General features: G+C 35.8%; 2 protein-coding genes across 19 annotated transcripts in view; one reads left to right on the top strand and one right to left on the bottom strand.

Annotated features, from left to right (window-relative positions):
• LOC149788704 (uncharacterized) overlaps window positions 1-22,639 on the bottom strand; it is a 62,989-nt gene that overhangs the window by 8,879 nt on the left and 31,471 nt on the right. For 12 of the 18 annotated variants that reach the window (XR_016424216.1, XR_016424217.1, XR_016424209.1 and 9 more), the window contains 2 exons: window positions 16,927-17,094; window positions 1,950-2,047 (listed from right to left, as the gene is read on the bottom strand). Coding sequence is in view for 4 of the 18 variants with exons in the window: in XM_089974800.1 (XP_089830926.1) it covers window positions 1,950-1,984 (35 nt within the window). In the remaining 14 variants the exon portion in view is untranslated. Of the gene's footprint in view, window positions 1-1,949; window positions 2,048-2,501; window positions 6,177-16,680; window positions 16,701-16,926; window positions 17,095-17,507; window positions 20,030-22,639 lie in introns of those variants that run through there. The other 6 variants (XR_016424219.1, XR_016424214.1, XM_089974801.1 and 3 more) reach the window with 6 other exon arrangements.
• On the top strand, window positions 20,166-22,547 carry LOC149788706 (uncharacterized). The gene has a single exon (XM_089974793.1). The coding sequence runs from the start codon at window positions 20,326-20,328 to the stop codon at window positions 22,288-22,290; it is 1,965 nt and encodes a 654-aa protein (XP_089830919.1). The 5' UTR covers window positions 20,166-20,325; the 3' UTR covers window positions 22,291-22,547.

Raw genomic sequence — 22,639 nt, 5'->3', positions numbered from 1 at the left:
TAGCAACCATCATGGTGGCCATGGTACTACTTTCTTTTAGGACATGAAATGATTTAGAGAAAATCCCATGTGGATACTAAGGTCTATTCACGAGCAGGGGCTGAAGATAAGGTCCAGGGCAAGTGGATCCTTGTTAGTGGCAAGTCCTTGACTTATTCTGGCAGGTCTTCAAATTACAGTGAGTGGTCATGTAACTGTATTCATGTTTTTATTTTGAGACACATGTATAAAGTAGAATGTAATAATTGATAATTATGCATTGTGATTTTTTCAAAATATTGTGATTCTAATATAATAAAATATTATAATTTGGTTTCATAATTTTTTACCTTTGACCACGTCTTAACTTTCATCAACACTGGTCGACTAATATGAGACATGGAGAAACCAAACATGAATAAAAACTTCTCATAACCTCTCACTGTATATCTAGTGGTGAAAGATATTTAGGACGGAATACATATATGGTGATGTGAGACAAATAATACAGACTGCAAATCAGATGCTGTGAAACAATTACAACAGATGGCATATCAAGTGGTGTGAGGCAATCAGAACAGACTACATATCAGGTGGTGTGAGACAATCAGAACAGACTACATATTTGGTGATGTGAGACAATTATAACAGAATGCAATCAGATGGTGTGAAAGAATTACAACATATGGCATATCAGCTGGTGTGAGACAACTGTAACTGATGGCATATCAGGTGGTGTGAGATGATTAGAACAGATGGCATATCAGATGGTGTGAGACAATTAGAACAAACCACATAAATGGTGTGAGGCAATCAAAACAGACTACATATCAGGTGGTGTGAGACAGAACAGACTACATATCAGGTGGTGTGAGACAGTCAGAACAGACTACATATCAGGTGGTGCAAGACAGTAAGAGCTGACTAGATATCAGATGGTACAAGACAATTAGAACAGACTGCATTTCAGGTGGCGTGCAAACAATTAGAACAAACCACGTATCGGGTGGTGTGAGACAACTAGAACAGACTATATATCAGGTGGTGTGAGACACTTGGAGCTGACTGGGTATCAGGTAGTACAAGACAATTAGATCAGACTGGTTGTCCAAATATTACAGTATTATAAAACATCTTCAGGTGCTCTATTTATCAGATGGTATAAGGCAATCAGAACAGACCACATATCAGGTGGTGTGAGACAATCAGAGCAGACTACAAATCAGGTGGTGTGAGGCACTTGGAGCTGACTGGGTATCAGGTAGTACAAGACAATTAGATCAGACAGGTTGTCCAAATATTACAGTATTATAAAACATTTTCAGGTGCTCTATTTAGAAACTAGTGCATTTGTTCAACATGTCATAGTGTGCATGTTAATGAATAGTGATCAAGTTATCAGAATTCTGAAAGTCTAAGCCATACAAAGTTTGTATTTGCAAAATAATGGATGGTTTTATGGCAGATATTATAGTGATCATAGACCCTGGACCGCCACTATTTTCAGCCACAAAGGAGGAGTGTACAAAAGTTTTTTCCATGTACAACAAAGCGGTCAGTACTACATATCATAGCTGCCATTTGGACCACCTTCACTATGAACAAAACAAACTGACCAAGAAGTTAAATGCATTAAACAATCTTTTGTTTTGAGCTTTTTCTGTCCATCCTATGGTCAATCCAACCAACAACAGAAAATGCTTGGATGTGTGATCAATATCAATAACCAAAAGGGTTGCTGGGCAACCTATACCAAACAACAGAAGATGGATGGATGCATATCAATAATCAAAAGGGATGCTGGGAAACCTATACCAGACAATAGAAGATGGATGGATGCATATCAATAACCAAAAGGGTTGCTGGGCAACCTATACCAAACAATGGAAGATGGATGGATGAATGTTCATTAGATAAGATATTTTGTTCTTTAAAGCTTAAGATGTTACGGGTTACAATAGCATGCATACCATTGGTCCAATATAAGACTGTTGAGGATCTCCATGAAAACATTGCTCTGTAGATGTGGTCAAGCCCTCAAGGTCAAACACTGCACAAAAATTCCCACCTGAAGTACAAAAAGAGAATAATTCAAATATTTATCATTACAACAGTTATAATAAATGATCTTATAATAAGGGAGTACTGTATTAAATGCCTTATAATGAGTTAGTACTAATATTATGATCAATGGTATTATAATGAGGGAGTGCTATATATTGTTATGAAGAGCTTTATAAAGGAAGGACTGCATATTTTTACAATTAAATGCCTTCTATAATTCTTATATTGTTACAGTGAGGGAGTGTTGTATATTAAGACAAAGATAAAGAGAGAGCATTGTATATAGTATTATAATTAAATGCCTTTTAGTGTTGTTGTTGTTGTAGTGTTTAACACCATTTTTCAGCACACGATAGGCCAGAAATGGAAGCCAGTATTAATGGTGGAGGATGAATCCAGGAAAACCCTGGAAAGAACCACCGACCCACGAGATGCTACTGGCAAGCTTTCTCACATACCAACATTAGCTGAATCCAAGGCTCGAACTCACGCAGACAGAGGTGAGATGGCAGTGATCCGTAATGGAGAGCGCTTTAGACCACTCAGCCACTTAGGGCCCCTTTTAGCGATGTAATGCTTACACAGTCATGAAGGGCCTAATAAAGAGATAGGACTGTATGCTGTGTTATAACTAAATGCCTTTTAGTGAGGTAATACTTACATTGTTATGAAGGGCCTAATAAAGAGACAGGACTGTATGCTGTGTTATAATGAAATGCCTGTTAGTGATGTAACACTTACATTGTTATCAAGGGCCTAATAAAGAGATAGGACTGTATGCTATGTTATAACTAAATGCCTTTTAGTGAGGTAATGCATTGTTTTTATGTAACACCTATTTAATGAAGAGTGTGTCATACATAAGTATGCCAGTCTCAAAATTATTACAAAATTATATCCTTTTATGGAACCTGTATATTACAAGTATACATCTACAAGACATCAAAGGGTCTAAAATAGGAATTAGCAATTAATTTAGTCTTAAAACATTTCCTTATATATATATATATATGAACTACTTATACAGTGACCAATGGTATTCACTTTGTTATGATATAATTTATGGACTCTAAACTGGTCTATCATAAGGATGACATTATGTTTTGAAAGATAACTCTATGAAGCTTAGTATTACATCTTGATTTTCTTTTAAAGCATTATTGTTTGATATTGTTATGGTCCTTAATTATGACACTATTATAGGAAACAATACAAATGTTAAATGTTTTAGTCTATATGACTTCATATATGGTACAAAACAAACAATCGGTACAGTCTTAACCACTTATATTGACATCACTTATATAGACAAAAATACAAAGTCCTGGGCCCATGGTCTTGTTGTTGTTGTTGTAGGGTTTAACACCATTTTTCAGCACACGATAGGCTATACATGGCGGCCAGTATTAATGGTGGAGGAAGAACCTGGGAAAACCCCAGAAAGAACCACCGACCCACGAGAAGCTACTGGCAAGCTTTCTCACATATCCACATCAGCCGAATCCGAGACTCGAACCCACGCAGACAGAGGTGAGATGGCAGTGATTTGTAACGAAGAGCGCTTTAGACCAATCGGGGCCCCGGGTCCATGGTCTATTATCACTACTAAATTTTTCAAGCTTATGTTGATGCCAAGATAAAAAATGTAAATGTTGATAGAAGCCTTAAGTCCCAACTTGAACACATTCTTTGTATTGTTATCGTTTATGTTGACAAGCTGTCATTTCCCACTTGTACTTTACAATTATCTGTTATTGCTGCCAGGCATCAACACTACCATCGCATTAACAAATGGACATAGGTCTTGGTCATCAGAAGTCGGCTTTTACTGTGACTTTAACAGCATGTGACCCTTCATCAAAACAAGCCGGCTATAATCGTTTACAAAACAATGCATCAAAAGAAGTCAGCACCATACATGCATTTTAAAGCAATGAAATCTTATTGATTGCTGCATTTTCTAAAGTTGTCTGTCATAGAACAAATTTTTTTGTCATGCAAGTTTCATTTTTTGCAAGGAAAAAGTAACACTGTTTATGCATATAATGGCTACCAATGGCTGCACCAAACACAAATTAAATTTACAATCTCTTGAAGGAACAACTGTTAAAACAAAAACAAAAGAAGTTTGTATTAAATTCAGAACTATCATTATCCCCAACCCTGCCCATTTTTCAATAAGCATTCAATTAATTTAAATTGTAATTATATTCCATTTCAATTTGATGTATCGATTATGGTGTAGATAATTTAATTATAGGTATTACACAGTGCATTCTAGAATATGTGAGTGTTTTACAAAAGTACAAGTTTAACTTGTGCTTAATTCAAAACTAGGTGACAGGTTTTTATTTCCCTACAAGTACCCTCTTTCCCTTTAGTAGCCCCCAATCTAAGTACATGTTGCATGTAAATAACAACTGAACAGCCACTTGCTGATGGTGACAATCCAATTAGAGCATAGAAGTTGAGGACTATTTTTTTTTTAAATAGATGTGTTTATACGCTGTATACATTTCCTAACACAATATGAGTGATACAGTAGTTTTCTAACATGTGACCTATACCCAAATTTGTGACTTTTTCATTTGCGTTTACTGTGTATTTCACGCATTATAGATTGTATAACACAAAACAGCACAAATGAAACTTTTCACTACACAATTATATTTCAAATTCGTTTCATCTCCATTTAATCAAAATAATCATTGTTTAGTTTCTCAAAATGTAAATCCTATGCACCGATGTCATCAAGCTGATAAACGCTGGCCTTGTAACCACAAGCAAATCATAGAAATATCATCTGAAATGAAGTTAGGGTTATAGGTGGAGTAAATGGGATGCAAAACTTGTTAGTTATTATGACAGAATGGAATTTTAGTGGGTGAAAAACTTAAAATATACAATTTTGAATGGACAGGAAATAACAGAATGGCAGTGCCAATATTAGGTTACTAACCAGCCAAAAGTTGGTGTGATATATGTCCCTGGCCTTCCCTTAGAGATAAATAGAAAGGAAATAGAGAACAAAATAAAAAAAGAGCTGGAAAACAGAGTTAAATTCAGCAGAATGACAACAGTGTGGGGATATAGGAATGTGGAGACAGGAATAATAATAATAATGGTCTTAAAAGAAGAACCCAAACACATCCCCACCTATTTCTATGTCATGGGTTTCTTGCTCAAGACTTGGTACAGGGGATATGAGCAAGATCACCTGTGCCTAATATGCAAGCAGCAGGGACATGGACCGAATGACTGCAAATATCAACCTGCAATGGCCACTTACACTAGTATAGTGGCAAACAACTTCATAAATGTGCTGGAAGAAGAAACAGCAGGCAGGTTGAAATTTATAACCTATTAGCACAATGAAGGTAACAAAATGCCAGCCCAAACAAAATGAGGAACAGATACAGATACCTAATTCAGCAAAATTGAAAATAACCAAACAAAAATGACAATCAAAAAATGACAAAATGTGAAGAAATGTACAGCACACAGGCACAAGCCTAGACAAAGAAAAAAAATCCATGATAGGGACAGAATATGAATGGGAGCATGCTAAAGGGAAAACTAAAAACAAAACAAAGGAAACTAACCCAGGAATAAGAATAACAACCCAAACACATCCCCACCTTTTTCTATGTCATGGGTTTCTTGCTCAAGACTTGGTACAGGGGGTGTGAGCAAGATCGCCTGCGCCTAACTGCAAGCAGCTGGGACATGGACGGAATGACTGCAAATATCAACCTGTAATGGCTACTTACACTAGTATAGTGGCAAACAACTTCATAAATGTGCTGGAAGAAGAAACAGCAGGCAGGTTGAAATTTATAACCTATTAGCACAATGAAGGTAACAAAATGCCAGCCCAAACAAAATGAGGAACAGATACAGATACCTAATTCAGCAAAATTGAAAATAACCAAACAAAAATGACAATCAAAAAATGACAAAATGTGAAGAAATGTACAGCACACAGGCACAAGCCTAGACAAAGAAAAAAAATCCATGATAGGGACAGAATATGAATGGGAGCATGCTAAAGGGAAAACTAAAAACAAAACAAAGGAAACTAACCCAGGAATAAGAATAACAACCCAAACACATCCCCACCTTTTTCTATGTCATGGGTTTCTTGCTCAAGACTTGGTACAGGGGATATGAGCAAGATCGCCTGCGCCTAACTGCAAGCAGCTGGGACATGGACGGAATGACTGCAAATATCAACCTGTAATGGCTACTTACACTAGTATAGTGGCAAACAACTTCATAAATGTGCTGGAAGAAGAAACAGCAGGCAGGTTGAAATTTATAACCTATTAGCACAATGAAGGTAACAAAATGCCAGCCCAAACAAAATGAGGAACAGATACAGATACCTAATTCAGCAAAATTGAAAATAACCAAACAAAAATGACAATCAAAAAATGACAAAATGTGAAGAAATGTACAGCACACAGGCACAAGCCTAGACAAAGAAAAAAAATCCATGATAGGGACAGAATATGAATGGGAGCATGCTAAAGGGAAAACTAAAAACAAAACAAAGGAAACTAACCCAGGAATAAGAATAACAACCCAAACACATCCCCACCTTTTTCTATGTCATGGGTTTCTTGCTCAAGACTTGGTACAGGGGGTGTGAGCAAGATCGCCTGCGCCTAACTGCAAGCAGCTGGGACATGGACGGAATGACTGCAAATATCAACCTGTAATGGCTACTTACACTAGTATAGTGGCAAACAACTTCATAAATGTGCTGGAAGAAGAAACAGCAGGCAGGTTGAAATTTATAACCTATTAGCACAATGAAGGTAACAAAATGCCAGCCCAAACAAAATGAGGAACAGATACAGATACCTAATTCAGCAAAATTGAAAATAACCAAACAAAAATGACAATCAAAAAATGACAAAATGTGAAGAAATGTACAGCACACAGGCACAAGCCTAGACAAAGAAAAAAAATCCATGATAGGGACAGAATATGAATGGGAGCATGCTAAAGGGAAAACTAAAAACAAAACAAAGGAAACTAACCCAGGAATAAGAATAACAACCCAAACACATCCCCACCTTTTTCTATGTCATGGGTTTCTTGCTCAAGACTTGGTACAGGGGGTGTGAGCAAGATCGCCTGCGCCTAACTGCAAGCAGCTGGGACATGGACGGAATGACTGCAAATATCAACCTGTAATGGCTACTTACACTAGTATAGTGGCAAACAACTTCATAAATGTGCTGGAAGAAGAAACAGCAGGCAGGTTGAAATTTATAACCTATTAGCACAATGAAGGTAACAAAATGCCAGCCCAAACAAAATGAGGAACAGATACAGATACCTAATTCAGCAAAATTGAAAATAACCAAACAAAAATGACAATCAAAAAATGACAAAATGTGAAGAAATGTACAGCACACAGGCACAAGCCTAGACAAAGAAAAAAAATCCATGATAGGGACAGAATATGAATGGGAGCATGCTAAAGGGAAAACTAAAAACAAAACAAAGGAAACTAACCCAGGAATAAGAATAACAACCCAAACACATCCCCACCTTTTTCTATGTCATGGGTTTCTTGCTCAAGACTTGGTACAGGGGGTGTGAGCAAGATCGCCTGCGCCTAACTGCAAGCAGCTGGGACATGGACGGAATGACTGCAAATATCAACCTGTAATGGCTACTTACACTAGTACGGTGGCAAACAACTTCATAAATGTGCTGGAAGAAGAAACAGCAGGGGCACATGAAGCTAGGCAGGTTAAAATTGAGAACCTATTGGTTGTTGTTGTTGTAGGGTTTAATGCCATTTTTCAGCACAAGATAGGCTATACATGGTTGTTGTTGTTGTTGTTGTAGGGTCTAACGCCATTTTTCAGCACAACATAGGCTATACATGATGGCCAGTATTAATGGTGGAGGAAGAACCCGGGAAAACCCCGGAAAGAACCATCGACACATGAGAAGCTACCAGCAAGCTTTCTCACATATCCACATTGGCCGAGCCCAAGACTCGAACCCACATAGACAGAGGTGAGATGGCAATGATCCATGACGGAGAGCCCTTTAGAACACTCAACCACTTGGGGCCCCGATAACCTATTGGAAAAATGAAGGAAAGAAAAAGCCAGCCCAAACAAAATGAGGAACAGATGCAGACACCTAATTCGGCCCAAACTGAAAATGACCAAATAAAAACCAATCAAAAAATGACAAAAGGTAAAGAAATGTACAGTATTCAGGCACCAAGCCCAGAGAAAGAAAAGAACTCCACAATAGGAACTGAGTATGAATGGGGGGATTTTAAAGGGAATACTCAAAAAAAAAAAACCAAATGTAAACTAACACAGAAACTGAAGAGGAAAACATACTAAGACTTCATTACCTTGAGAAGGAATTTTAAAAAATCCAAAATGGTAATTCCCCCCAAAAAACTGACTATACTAAGTTGCAACAAAAAACAGAACAAAAGGAACAAATGGAAACAGATATTTCCATTAGTAACTCTAAACTGATCATGGACTCAGAAAACATTACTGACGAGATGACAAATGACTCAGAAAAATAAACAGACATGACAAGTGAAAGACAAAACATATGCAGCTCTATAGAATATGGAGAAATAATAACAGACAGCTCAAATCTGGATGTAAACAATCCAGAAAATAACAAATTTTCTAAATCAAACGAAGACAAAATTGAACAAGAAGCTCTGGCTATGGCTGGAGTGAAAGAAAATTAAAAAGTAAAATAGCTTCTGTTAATATAAATGGAATAAGTGATGAAAAGATGAGACAACTATATGAGGTAACACAAATATATGATATAACATTCCTGCAGGAAATGCACAACAGACTGAGAAGAAATTAGGACAAAATACAAAGAGAAGTTTAATTCAGTAATAATCAAAAGTGATAATTTACATGATAAAAGAGCAGGAGTAGCAATAATAATCAAAAATAATAAAAGTATAACATAAAAAGTTCAGGTAATGGATTGTTTAAAACTTTTCACTGAAAATCTAAACACTCATATTCAGGGGTACACAATGGACAATGTTATAATAGGAGGGGATTTCAACTGGATTGGGGATGACATTGATAGGAAATCAGAACTAAACCCAAATGACAAACTGTTATGAGAAACAATGAACAACCTTTTTAAATTGAATCAATGATATGATGCATAGACAAGGTTTAATAAAATGCAGAGAAACTTTACATATAAGTATGGGTAAGAGCAAGTGAGTAGATTAGACAGGTTTTACAAATCTCACATAGATCGTATAACTGACTGTAATATAACAGAACACAAATTATTGAACCACACGATGATAGATATAGAAGTAAGAATAGAGAAAAGAAAAATTGGGGCACTGGAAAATGGAAACTAAACATAAAATACTAAGAGGAGGAGGAGTACCAAAAAATAATAAAAAAGAAATTAGAAAATTTCACAAAGCAAGGAAACATATATATAATGAGAGTGGGACCAGCCAAAACAAGACATCAAAATAATAAGCATAACATTCAGTCAAAAAAGAGATTGGGACCAACTAAAACAAGAAATCAAAATAATAGTCAAATAAGAAAGGAAAGACTGAAACAGGAAAAGCAAGAACCTAAACAACTAACAGAAAAATTACAACTTGGAGAAACAAAGATGAGACAAAAATTAAAGAATAAAAAAATAATAGATGAAGAAAATCAAGGTAGAGAAATTAGAGCAGGGAAATTTACAAAATTATACAAAAAAGCATAAGGGTTATACAAAAGGGAAGAATTAAGAAAAGGAGAAGAAAATACCTGAGAAAAATTAATAGAGGGAGATATGATATATAGAAAAAAGGAAGTTCTAGAATTCATAAAAAAATTTCACAATGATTTATATACTACTCCAAATATAGAGACAGGATACCTACAGGGAGACAGGATACCTACAGGGAGTAGAAAGCGAGATGATCTCATCAGAAAACAAGAACATGTGTAATGATTTCATCTCAAATGAAGAAATAATGACAGCTTTCTCATCACTGACCACAGGGAAATCACCAAGGATGGATGGCCAAATGGCGAAATTCTACTTAAAATTTCAAAATGAACTTGTGCCGATACTGGAATCACTATACACTAATATTTTCCTGGGTAATGGCCAAATAACTAGAACAATGAGGGAGGGTCTAATTATAATTATCTATAAAAGAAATGGTAATAGAAAAGAACTATCAAATTGGAGGCTAATTTATCTTTTAAACAGTGACAATAAAATACTAACTAGAATCTTGTCAAATAAAAAGTGGAATGGGAAAAATAATCAACAATAACAACAGCTGTAGAGAGAGTGGTAGAAATATACAGAATACATGTAATATCCTAAATATAAAAACAACTTTATCCAGATAACAGGACAAATGGGGCCATGGTCCTCTTTCAACAGCAGAAAGTGTTTGACAGAATTTGACACAACTATGTACAGAAGGTTCTGGAAAATTTTGGCTCTAGAAACAATTTTTCCAAAAATGGACTGAAATGTACAATGGAATAACCTCTAGAGTACAGGTAAATGGGGCAATAACTTAAGAATCTGAAATACAAAGGTCAGTGAGGCAGGGCTAACCACTGTTGATGCTATTATATGTAAAAGCAATTGAAATCTTAAGTTATAAAAACAGAAATTACCAAAATATTGAGGGAATTTGAATCCCCAATCTAAAATATGAAATAAAAATGCTCCAACATGTGGATGATTGCACAAACTTTATCAAATGAGCAAATTCATTCCAACACTTAAGAAAAACATCTGTAAAAGTTGTAAAGGCCACAGGCTCAAAATTTAATCATGATAAGATGGAAATACTCAAAACAGGAAACTGGTGAGAGAATCACCAAGGACTCAACCCTCCCATCTCATCAAAGATAAGGCCGAAGTCCTAGATATAACCTTCAGCCATCAGGCAGATATAAAAAAACTATAAATATGTGAAAACAAAAATAAAAGAGAACATAGATATCTGGGCACTAACGTCACCAAAACATGTATGTATAGCAATGTTAATTTTATAATGAAATATATAGATCTATATAATATACAAAATCAAAGGAATTGGACAAAGAAATTATACAATATATCTAATATAAAAAGATGCACTATTTGAAAAATGAGACATTATATTTGGCCAATATACATGGGAGAAATAGAAGTACCTAACCCTATGGTAATTAAAGCAGCAAACATGATTGAAATAATTAAAAAAATAAAAATGAACCCAACCTTTGCTTGGGAGGCTTTCAACATACTGTGGTTAGGATTCACTCTAATGAACCAACCTGATATATATACAAATAACCTACTAACAAAAAAATTAGAAACTCCAAGAAAATGTAGTGAATATAAGGACTCCAATGAAAATGAGAGGAAAAAATGAAAGAAATATGGGAGTAAAAAAAAACATTTGAAGTTGAAAGATATGAATTAAGCAAAACCTGCAAGCACAAAGTTGAAAAAGGAAACCAAAGAATAGACTGGCCTAACACATGGAAGACATGGGCATGGATTATGTCCATTAGAATAGTCTGACCTAACACATGGAAGACATGGGCATGGATTATGTCCCTTAGAAGAGACTGGCCTAACACATGGAAGACATGGGCAGGGATTATGTCCCTTGAGATACAAAGTATCGTGTACAAATACCTCCTTGACATTTGGCTGACTGGAGAAGTAGCATTAACAAGATACATGATATGGACAATGTCTCCCTAAATATATCAAAACACTAAAAATAATAACAACAAATAGGGAAACCAAAGACACTAACCACAAGAACTAATTTTCTTAAATTATTTTTGTACAACAAAATATAGACGGGTCACAGGGAACTGCATTCTGGTAGAAGTATTGAGTGTAGATACTGCTGGGTTATGTCACGTGGCAATACACAAAGTACAGTACAACAACACAGGCATATAGAAACAAAGTACTAACGTTAAAGCCATTGGTGTCCCTAACCAACACAAGCCGAATTTTTACTCTTTGATAAAATTTTAGGCCTTTTTAGACCTGTAAATATTTGCATATGCTGCTCAAGGCAACTCAGAAGGCAATGCCCACATATAAGGAGCAGCATGATACACAAAGGCAATGCCCACAGATAAGGAGTAACATGATGAATACAAATAAAGATAATGTGGATCCTAATACAGACTAACAGAGTGCAGCCAAAGCACGTCAAAATAAATACTCCAAAGAAAGCAATACCATTGCATGTCTTATGTAGGATTAAAGAAAAGCTATTCTTTAATCTTGCAGAATAGATCAATTAAATGGTATTCACTCTAGGGATATTAAGAAAGATAGGAAAATTAAAAAATCCAAATTCTAATCAAATATAATATTTTGTTGTTTTTAAAATATCGAAAGTACAAATAGTCAAATTTGGTGAAATTTCATGTACAGCCTTCTTTACAACAACATCTATAGCATAGAAACAATACAGCAAAAATACACATAGTAAACACAGGACTTAGGAGATCCTTGGCAATGATCACTATAAAACAAAGGGGAAGGGACTCCGACTTGGACAATGAAGCCCCTTGTCAGATGAACAATCCCTTAGATAGAAAAACCAGCCTGAGTTCTTCACACACTAGGGAAAAATACCCCATTCAAAATTATATCAAAATAAATTTTTGGTACAAAAACCTTTTTAATCAAAAGCACAACACAACAGGCCTTCGGGGGTAAAAAAATGAATAAAAACACTATTATTTTTTGGGTAATTGGGGTGGGGATTGCATCTGTCTGGTGCCCCCCCACCCCACCCCCAAAGAAAGAAGTTGTTGTGAGAAATTGGAAAAGATACCAATATCATGTTCTTGGGTTTCACCAAGACTTTGATAAACCTGGATATTAACTAGATCAATATCATGACAAATCTATGTAACTGATTCATATTCCTGCTGTTTCAGCACCATTTAGTTATGGAATTATCTGTGGAGAAGAGGGCTGTCCTTCAACTAGTAATGGTTAGCCAATCATATTCTGGGGATAGTTGTGTGTGACTATGACATAGTGCATATATATATATATATATATATATATATATATATATAAGAGAAAAAGCTGAAGGAAAAAAAGATAAAGAAGAGTAGAAGAACCAGAACAAGATACAAGTTTGAGATGTGAAATGGGAACTTAACTTACAAGATATATTTGAAAAAAGAAGCAAACAGAGATATACAAGATAGGACATTAATAGAAAGGATGCCTAATATATATAACACAGTGATAGGTAATATGAGTGAACAACTATCGTGAAAAGCCATGTTGCTAAATTGTTAGTGTAGAACTGGGACTGGTAGACATAACTTAAAAGTGTGTATATTTGATATAAACAGTAAATTGTAATATGACATGGTGATTTTAATTATTAAACCCCTGGTCTCTCCTCAAGCTGAAGTCTACACACAAGGCCTAACAGGTCAGAGTTATCCAAAACTGGATGATAGTACCAAGTCAGAAAATGTACCCTTCTTTCCCTACAAGGACTTATTTCAGCAAGTTTGCTACTAACATGATATCATTCCATACATTGGGTCACTGACAAATAACACAGACTATTAAGGACCTTTGTTCCTGTGGCAAATAATGCTAAATGCCCATACACAGACACTACTACATGACCTTCTAAAACTGTGGCATATACTGTTTAATGACCATACACACACACTGCCACATGACCTACTAAGACCAGGAATCAGTCGATGATAACTGAGTTTTGGATAACTGCCCATACCAAACATCCATCTAAAAATGTTTATTAATGCCAACTCCACCAGGACCCTGAGGTCACACAAATGCTAGCCCCATGCCTCCAGCTACTGTTTATTCAGGCACAGCTAAACTAATTGGCTTGCATGTCAGAAATCAAGAGGGCTATTAAATGAAATCAAGAATGATTACTCTTCCAACTCCATTTTCAATTTTAGAAATTGAGAGTCAATTCATTTTATTATATACTGTAAATACTACACACACACACTAATCTGAAAATTCAATCTCTTGCTATTTCACAGTTATTTCCTATGAAACCTAAACTTCTGATGAAATCATAACAATAGTTATTTCATGTTGCTGGTGAACTTATGAACATGCACTAATATACAATGATCTTTCAATTGCATGAATAAGACAAAAAGCTACTGCAAATCAATACATATCAAACAGAACTGGGGCCCCAAGTGGCCTAGTGGTCTAAAGCGCTCTCCGTTATGGATCACTACCATCTCACCTCTGTCTGCATGCAATCGAGTCTTGGATTCAGCCAATGTGGGTATGTAAGAAAACTTGCCAGTAGCTTCTCATGGGTCAGTGGTTCTTTCCGGGGTTTTCCCAGGTTCTTCCTCCACCATTAATACTGGCCATGTATAGTCTATCATGTGCTGAAAAATGGCGTTAAACCCTACAACAACAACAAAAAGAACTGCATCACATGATCTTACAGTTGCATGAATAGGGCATGAAGCTATTGCAAATAATACATATCACACAGAACTGCATCACATGGTACATGGAAAGACATTGTGGTCCAACCTGATATAGGAAACTGCACAGAGTAATTACATTAAGTTTCCTCAATAATAAATTAAGTGATGTAGAAGATCCCTGCTGTAGACTTTGTTCAGGATCTGTTTATAATCACTTGCTTAAAAACAAATTAGAAATTAACTGTTTTCTTTCACTGAAAGTTGAGATTTGCTTCTCATATGTAATGCAGGAATATCTAATGAGAGTCATATGTAAAAACATAGATCAAAAACCACAAGACAGTTTGGAAATGTTAATCAGTACTCATACCAATCTGTTACATACTGAAAGGTTTCTGCCCATACAGTACTACAGGCTCTATATGTCATTGAAGAACAGTGTACGAGTTTGACTTCTGTATGATTGATTGTGAACCTTTGGTAGCCGAGTGGTGTAAAGCACTTGCCTTTATCGATCACTGCTATCTCACCTCATGCATGTGGGTTCCAGTCTTGGGCTCTGCAAATGTAGGTCTGTGAGAAAGCTTACCAGTAGTTTCACGCGTGTTGGTAGTTGTTATCGAATGTTTTCCCAGGGTTATTCATCCACCTGTTATATTAGCTGCCACATATGGCAGATATTAAACTGAGAAATGATGTCACACCCAAAACAACAAACTAGAAAGAAAAAAAAAATGTCCTCAATTTGCTGAACACAATGAAATTTTGAAATGAAACTTTGATATCTTACTCATTTTATTGTTGAAAACAGTTGACTGTAAACAGAAATTTGAACCAACAGTATGAAATTCTCAGCTTTTTAAAAGGTCATATACTTTGTTAACTTGTCTATCCAAGCAACATTCTCTGCACACTCCAACTAACAATATTCAATGAAATTTCAAATAATGAAAATGTCGCTAATGTCTACTCATGGCAACACTTTAATAAATAAATAAGAACTGAAGAAGTTTTATGAAGTGAAATTCTTGTTAAATTCTATCTTTAAATTTGCTTTCAACGTAACTATAATAAATGCAACATGCTCACTTGTATGCAAACATAAAAAATGTTGGTCTACAACTGCAAATATATTTATGAGCATTTCTGGAATAACCTAATTAGGTGCTAATCTTGTTTTGATCTATGTATTCTAAAAGTATCTGATGTGTTTTCACATTCAATTAAAAGTAGATCTGGTTTGTCACATCATGTTAATTATGTCTTTTGTATTGATTTAAATAATGGGGATGGTATCAAAAGTCATGGAGAGAAGTTGATGAATACAAAAATAATGGAAATGGAATAAAAGGCATGCAAAGCTTTCTATGGATCTGTTGATGAGTAATATGATTATAAAACAAATATTCAGCCATTTAGAAACCCCATTCCCCAGCCCCCGTTTAAACTAAATACTTCTCAGGATCAGATTGCATTATGTCCCTTTATATACCCTGTTTAGCTATTATGTCCCTTTCTATACCCTGTCTAGCTTTTACGTCCCTTTCTATACCCTGTCTAGCTTTTATGTCCCTTATATACCATGTCTAGCTTTTATGTCCCTTTATATACCCTGTCTAACTAATATGTCCCTTTATATACCCTGTCTAACTACTATGTCCCTTTATATACCCTGTTTAGCTATTATGTCCCTTTATATACCCTGTCTAGCTTTTACGTCCCTTTATATACCCTGTCTAGCTCTTATGTCCCTTTATATATACCCTGTCCAGCTTTTATATCCCTTTATATACCCTGTCTAGCTCTTATGTCCCTTTATATATACCCAGTCTAGCTTTTATGTCCCTTTATATACCCTGTCTAACTTCTATGTCCCTTTATATACCCTGTCTAGCTTTTATGTCCCTTTATATACCCTGTCTAACTTCTATGTCCCTTTATATACCCTCTTTAGCTTTTATGTCCCTTTTTATACCCTGTCTAGCCTTTATGTCCCTTTATATATCCTGTCTAACTTTTCATGGCTAAAAGAGACCAAATAAAGCAAGTGCCTTATTATCAGAAACACAAACAACTTTTAGTAACAGCCATTACTCAATATGTCATTGGTTTTGAGGGTCAAGGAAACTGGAGTAAAGTGCCTTGCCTTTACAGATCCAGGGTGACTATGTGTCATTGGTTTTGAGGGATGAACTCCCAAGCCAAAAGATTGGTTGCTATGGTTTCAAATATCATCAATACGCAGGAAGTTCTTTAAATATAACTACTGAAAATCAATAATGCCAACAATCTCTTTCATAATAACTAGAACAAAGGAATCATAGATTTCTAATTTGTTCTGGCAAAAAGAAATTCAAGTTGTAAATGAAAGATTATGAAGCTAAAACCTTGCCTTTACAGATCCAGGGTAACCTGGTGGTATGATTCAAACCTGAACCCAATCCCTTTCTGAGTCATGTCTGGTATCGCTAACCAGTGAACCACTGCAACAAAGCTCCTTGGAATGATTAGCCATAAGAGGCCCAAGTAGCCTGAGATCACTCATCTGGCTGACATCTGCCTAAAAGTAAAATGCAAGAACATTGACCAATACGGTAATACTCCATTATAAATATTCCAATATAAAGTATGGGTGAGAAGATTTAGAGCAAACTCAGATTACTCCGGTGTGACAAGTCGTATAAAGATTTTATATGACATCATTTTGACAAATATGAAATATCTTGATGCCAGAATGCTTTCTATCAAATTTCTAATAGCAGCGATTGTTACTTTTCTGACAAAATCGTGTTTGTGACTTTTGCATCATTCCTCGAAAATTGGGAGTACAATGGTCGACTGTTGCCATGCCTGAAAATAAACATACACTTATATTTACTTAACCATTTGAAACTCCATGATATCTAACCAATGTTTTCATATCACCCTGTGTACATCTGGCGTGTGTCATTTTGTCTAAATCGAATTATTTACCTAATGTGCTAATTTCTCTCCGCGATCTTACTAATTTCCCTCGTCATGCGGTCTGCTTCTGTGACAATCTAATGGTGCATGACCTAATATATGCTTCGAACTTTTTCTCTTAACAAACGTCGGTAAACTCTTTATCTGCAGCAAAAGAAGAAAAATATGTTTATACTATACGAGATAAATTGCTATGATTACAATATATAAAAAAATGTTGACTTTGAATTTATTAAAGCAGTTTTGTGCAGTTTCGTTAAACTTGCTGTTGTCATTGGAGATTGTGCTTGTTGTAATTTTCAAAACAACTTCCTACAAATGGGTTTTATTGGAGGTATATAAGATATGCGGATTGCTTGACGGAATTCAACTCTGCAGTTTCTAATCACTTAAATTCACAATTAAATTGTACTTTTTTAGATACTCTTTTATTTTTACACTTCACGTCACAATTTATTTATTTATTATCTGGTTCATTAATTAGCTATATGTTTTATGGAACTTTTTGCAATATTGTCTTATGCAGCACATTTTCGTTTCAAGTTTATTTTAAACAAAATTATAGTCCCTAATATTTATTTCAACAATTATTTTGTCCAGAAAGTCATGGGTTGAAAGAACGTAAACAATTTTTTTTTAAATGCAGAAAAAATAACCTAAATAGACGGTAATGATTTTAATGGCATCAATAGAGAGTGACAGCAAATAAATCCTAGTGAAAAATTTTTACTTATTAAAACAATGTAGTGTTACAATGTTTTGTGAGATGGAATTTGGACCAGAAGGATGGTGAATAATTCCCTGAAGTGTGTCTGGCAAGGATTGTAGTTCGATGTGTAACTGACAAGCTATTTTACTGCAGAGGAAAATACGATGATGTCGGTTGCTTCAGGGGATTCTACTCAGCAGATTCCAAACATTTAAATTCACAGATAATTTGTACTTTTGTATATGCTTTTTATTATTACAATTCTCACCACAATTTATTTATTTATTTATTTATTTATTTTAAATTGTTTCTTTTATTAATTGTCTTTATAGGTTCTCTGGGAGTTTTGGCAATATTTTTTAAAATACATCTTCGTTTCAGGTTTATTTAAAGCAAAATAATTACCTCTAATGTTTTTTTTTCTTTCTTCAGGAATTATTCTGTGCTATGAACCATGGTTTAAAGCAACGTCAACGACATTTTTTTTAATGCAGGAAAACAGAAGTTATATATCGAGTTATGTTATTCATGTCATCGAAAGAGAGCGGCAGCAAATAAATCCTAGTGTAAGAATTTATATATGTAAAACAACGCAGTGTAAAAGTGGTGAGCAGCATCGAATTTGGACCAGAAGGATGGTGTTTTGATCCCTCTCTGGTGTGTATCTGACATGGCACTTTAACACAAATGACTCTGCAAGATTCCGCCTATCAAATAACTTTTCAGCCTATTTAGAAATCAAATGCCTCTCTTCTGAAATTAGAATAAGACTACACTCTTGTGGTTCTCCATGTGTTTAATAAATCACAAGATTACCTATTACATTTCAAAGGAAAATAGCAGATTTAGTTAGGATTCGTCTTCGATGCAGGTTTTCAGGTGACTGTTCCCTAAGCCAGTACATAAAGTGTATGGTATATTTATAGTACTGTTTACAAGATTTAGGAATCCCAAGCGAGAATGACAAAAGTCTGTATACACAGGAATCCCCAACAGGTATGATGCAGGTCCGCATACATGGGAATCCCCAGCAAGTATGATACAAGTAGGCATACATCATTAGCGAAATATTTGTACGTTTTTCTGAACGTACGGCAATATGTATCGTGATATACCGTAATTATACTAGAGACCAAAGTGAAAAAAGTGGGATATTTAGACTTTCACTACAACTGATGTTATGAAAGATTTCATGCTGATATGACAGAGTCTATTGATAAAGATTGGGAGTAGTGAAACTTAAGCCTACAGTTTTCTAGTTTCATTATAGGCAGGGAAACTTTGAGTGTGGTGCCGGGCAAGATGGATTCTAGAAATGGCTGGTAAATATAAAACACCCAAGAGACGAGAATACATTTAGTGCGCATGAGGAAAATTACGTAAAGTTCGGATCGAAAGCACGTGCACACCTGAAAATCGTAGGATGATTCGCAGTCCTACCAAGGAACACATATGCTAACACTCTGCTATTTGCTAATGAATAACCACACCATGACACTTTTTAATTTTTTTTAAAAATCCAAATTGTCTTTTAAGAGATAAATCAACATCTAAATATTTCATACATCCTTAACAAAAATTACCCGTACAATGTCAACTAATCAGACAAGTTCACAATGTCGTGGCAAAATAATTATTCTACAGTTAGCCAACTAGTCGTAATCAATTAACAGCAATGCATATAAAGGGATATAACCCCAGATTATGAAAACCTAAGTGTTACTTTAGGTGGAGTTGTGTACCTTTCAAATCGGCACATTAAGACTTCTAAGTTTGTTTTACTCTGTTTGGATATGTTGTTTAGTATTCATTGGCAGTATTTAGACTGCTTTCTGAATATTCCTTTACCACCTTACATATATCTGTACATTCATCAACCTATAGCTATCTTTCTTTTGCCCACATTTTTAATTTAAACTGTATGTCACAGACTACACCTATTTTTTTTTTAAAAGACTGTGACACGTGAACCAGTCTATATTTACACCGCCCTAACCAATCAAACCAAGGAATTAACACAAACGTCATTACGAGAAGAGGCTTGTGATTTCGTCCCGTAAAAGCAGAACTAAATACTTCGGTATCCTGGATAGGACATACTATGTCTAATTGTTCATAATGGCGACAGCTAAAGCACAGAGTGCAGACGAGCCGACATGTCCGATTTGTTTGGGGCACTTCAACATACCACGACAGTTACCGTGTGCTCATACATACTGTCAAAGTTGTCTACAGTCGTACATAACAAGTGAAGCTTCAAAGCATGAGAAACTCGAATTCATCCTATGTCCGGTATGTAGACAAACAGCTAGTCCTTTCAATGGAAATGAAGCAACCAATAAATGGGCGTCGCTCTTTCCTATCGACACAGTTTTACAATCAATATTACCAACAAAATCGAAAGTAGACCCTGTATGTGACGCTTGTAAATCTGAGGGCGTCTCCGTCACGGCTGAAGGGTTCTGTGCAGTATGCGAGGAGGCAATGTGCGGCGATTGCCTAAAGTTTCATAGGAAACAGAAAATGTCCAAAACTCATGCAGTTATTACTATGGAGGAAATATCAAGCAATCGACAAAATATAATGAAAATTGCAGAAGGATTTACATGTTCTGAACATGACAGCGAGTATGTGCAATTCTACTGCAAAGATCACAATGCGGCATGCTGTGGTACATGCTCATTTCGAAAGCATAAAACCTGTTTCAATGTTATTGATTTTAAGAGGGACCTCCCTTCTCGTTTACAAGAAATCAAACCTGAGAATGTCGTGGATGAATTGAAGAAAGTGGAGAGTCATTTACAAAAATATATGGAGTTAAACGAATTAAACATCAATGACCTTGAATCACAAGTCAGTGGCCTATCCGCTAAAATTCAAGAAATCAGAAGGAAAATCAATACTGCTCTGGATGAGCTTGAAGTGAGGATCAAGACGGAAGGAAACCAAATGTACAAAGAACAAGTTATACAAAAGCAGGAAGAAAATCACGATTCCTTGTCACTGATGCATGCCGTCAGGAATTCCCGCGTTCTCTTGGAAACAGTGAATAAGTACGGTAGCGATCCACAAAAGTTTCTGATGACAGAGAAGATGACATTACAATTGTCATCATATTACACGCTGGTGAGAGATAAGTGCTTGAATAATGAAACGATTTCGATAGAACTGGAATTTTCTCCTCTGATCAAATCCGTTTTGTCGCTTTCCTCTTCAGTTTTGGGTAAAATTGTGATTAAGACAACATCAGAAATTCACACAATACCGGGTTTGTTGAAAGCAACAAAAGACTGTCAGTTTGAGAAAGTTGATGTAATTGATGTTAAGCTTCCTTATCGTAATGATCCGCAATATTATGATGTCACAGTTCTCCCTGGAAACAGAGTGATACTGGCTGATTTGAGCCAAAGTCGATGCATCATGTTAAGTTCTTCCTATGAATTCATCACAAGCTACACCCTGACAGGGGAGCCAGCAGGCCTTTGTGTGGTGGATGATCAAGAGGTAGCAGTGTCCATACCCGATCATACTACAATTCAGATTCTGTCAGTAAGGGATGACATCTTCAGTCCAGTCAGAACGATAAAAACGCAACACAAGTGCTATGGAATAGCAGCTGCTGGGAAAGAGGAAATGGTTGTGACCGGTGATTGTGGCAGTAACAAATATTACTGGAGTCTAATCAGCATGGAAGGAGATGTAAAATCTTCTTATTACTGTGAAGCTCCATCCAGGTACTACAACTACATAGCTATTAATAGAGCTAAGACACGAGTGTACATCACCTTACCTAGCATGCATACACTGCTGTGTTTAGACATGAAAGGCAAGAAGCAGTTCATCTACAATCCTAGCAATCTTAAGCGGCCATTTGGAGTTCTTGTTGACAGAGATGACAACATCTTTGTTGCTGGATACGAGTCAAGCAATATACATCATCTGAGTCCTGATGGATCTATAATCCAGGTCATCACTACAGTTCCAGCAAATCCATTTGCAATATGCATGGACAAAATCAAGGATGTGTTTATTGTCACAGACTTGGGAGATAAAAGTAAGATACACCTTTATAGATTAAAATGATGCATACCTAAATCAGTTGTGAGATGTATATTCACGAGGCCATTAGGAGTTCTTGTTGACAGAGATGACGTTTTTGTTATCTCCGTATAACAGAAATACAGAGATATCTGAATATTGCTTGTATACATCATCTGAGCAGAGATCTAGGAAACGCTTAATTATGCGTATTTGGACGCCAGTTTTTGATCTGGGAAGCAGAAAATCGCCGAGGCAGGAGTCCTCCGTACGCATGTAATAGATGTGCCAAAAAATTCAAAGACTTGCCAGTCCTGCTTCAGCCACCTGCTTTGTGGAAAAATGTGTTTATCAATTAGCTGTGCTGATATTTACAATGACAGAATTCAGTGAC

This window comes from Sinohyriopsis cumingii, chromosome 11 (assembly GCF_028554795.1).
Source record: "Sinohyriopsis cumingii isolate HCF-2022 chromosome 11, ASM2855479v2, whole genome shotgun sequence".
Taxonomy (NCBI): Eukaryota; Metazoa; Mollusca; class Bivalvia; order Unionida; family Unionidae; genus Sinohyriopsis; species Sinohyriopsis cumingii.
This window is presented reverse-complemented; position numbering and strand designations above follow the sequence as displayed.

Excerpts from the sequence above, each read along its gene's own strand:
- LOC149788706 (XM_089974793.1), top strand. The coding sequence starts at position 20,326 with ATGGCGACAGCTAAAGCACAGAGTGCAGACGAGCCGACATGTCCGATT.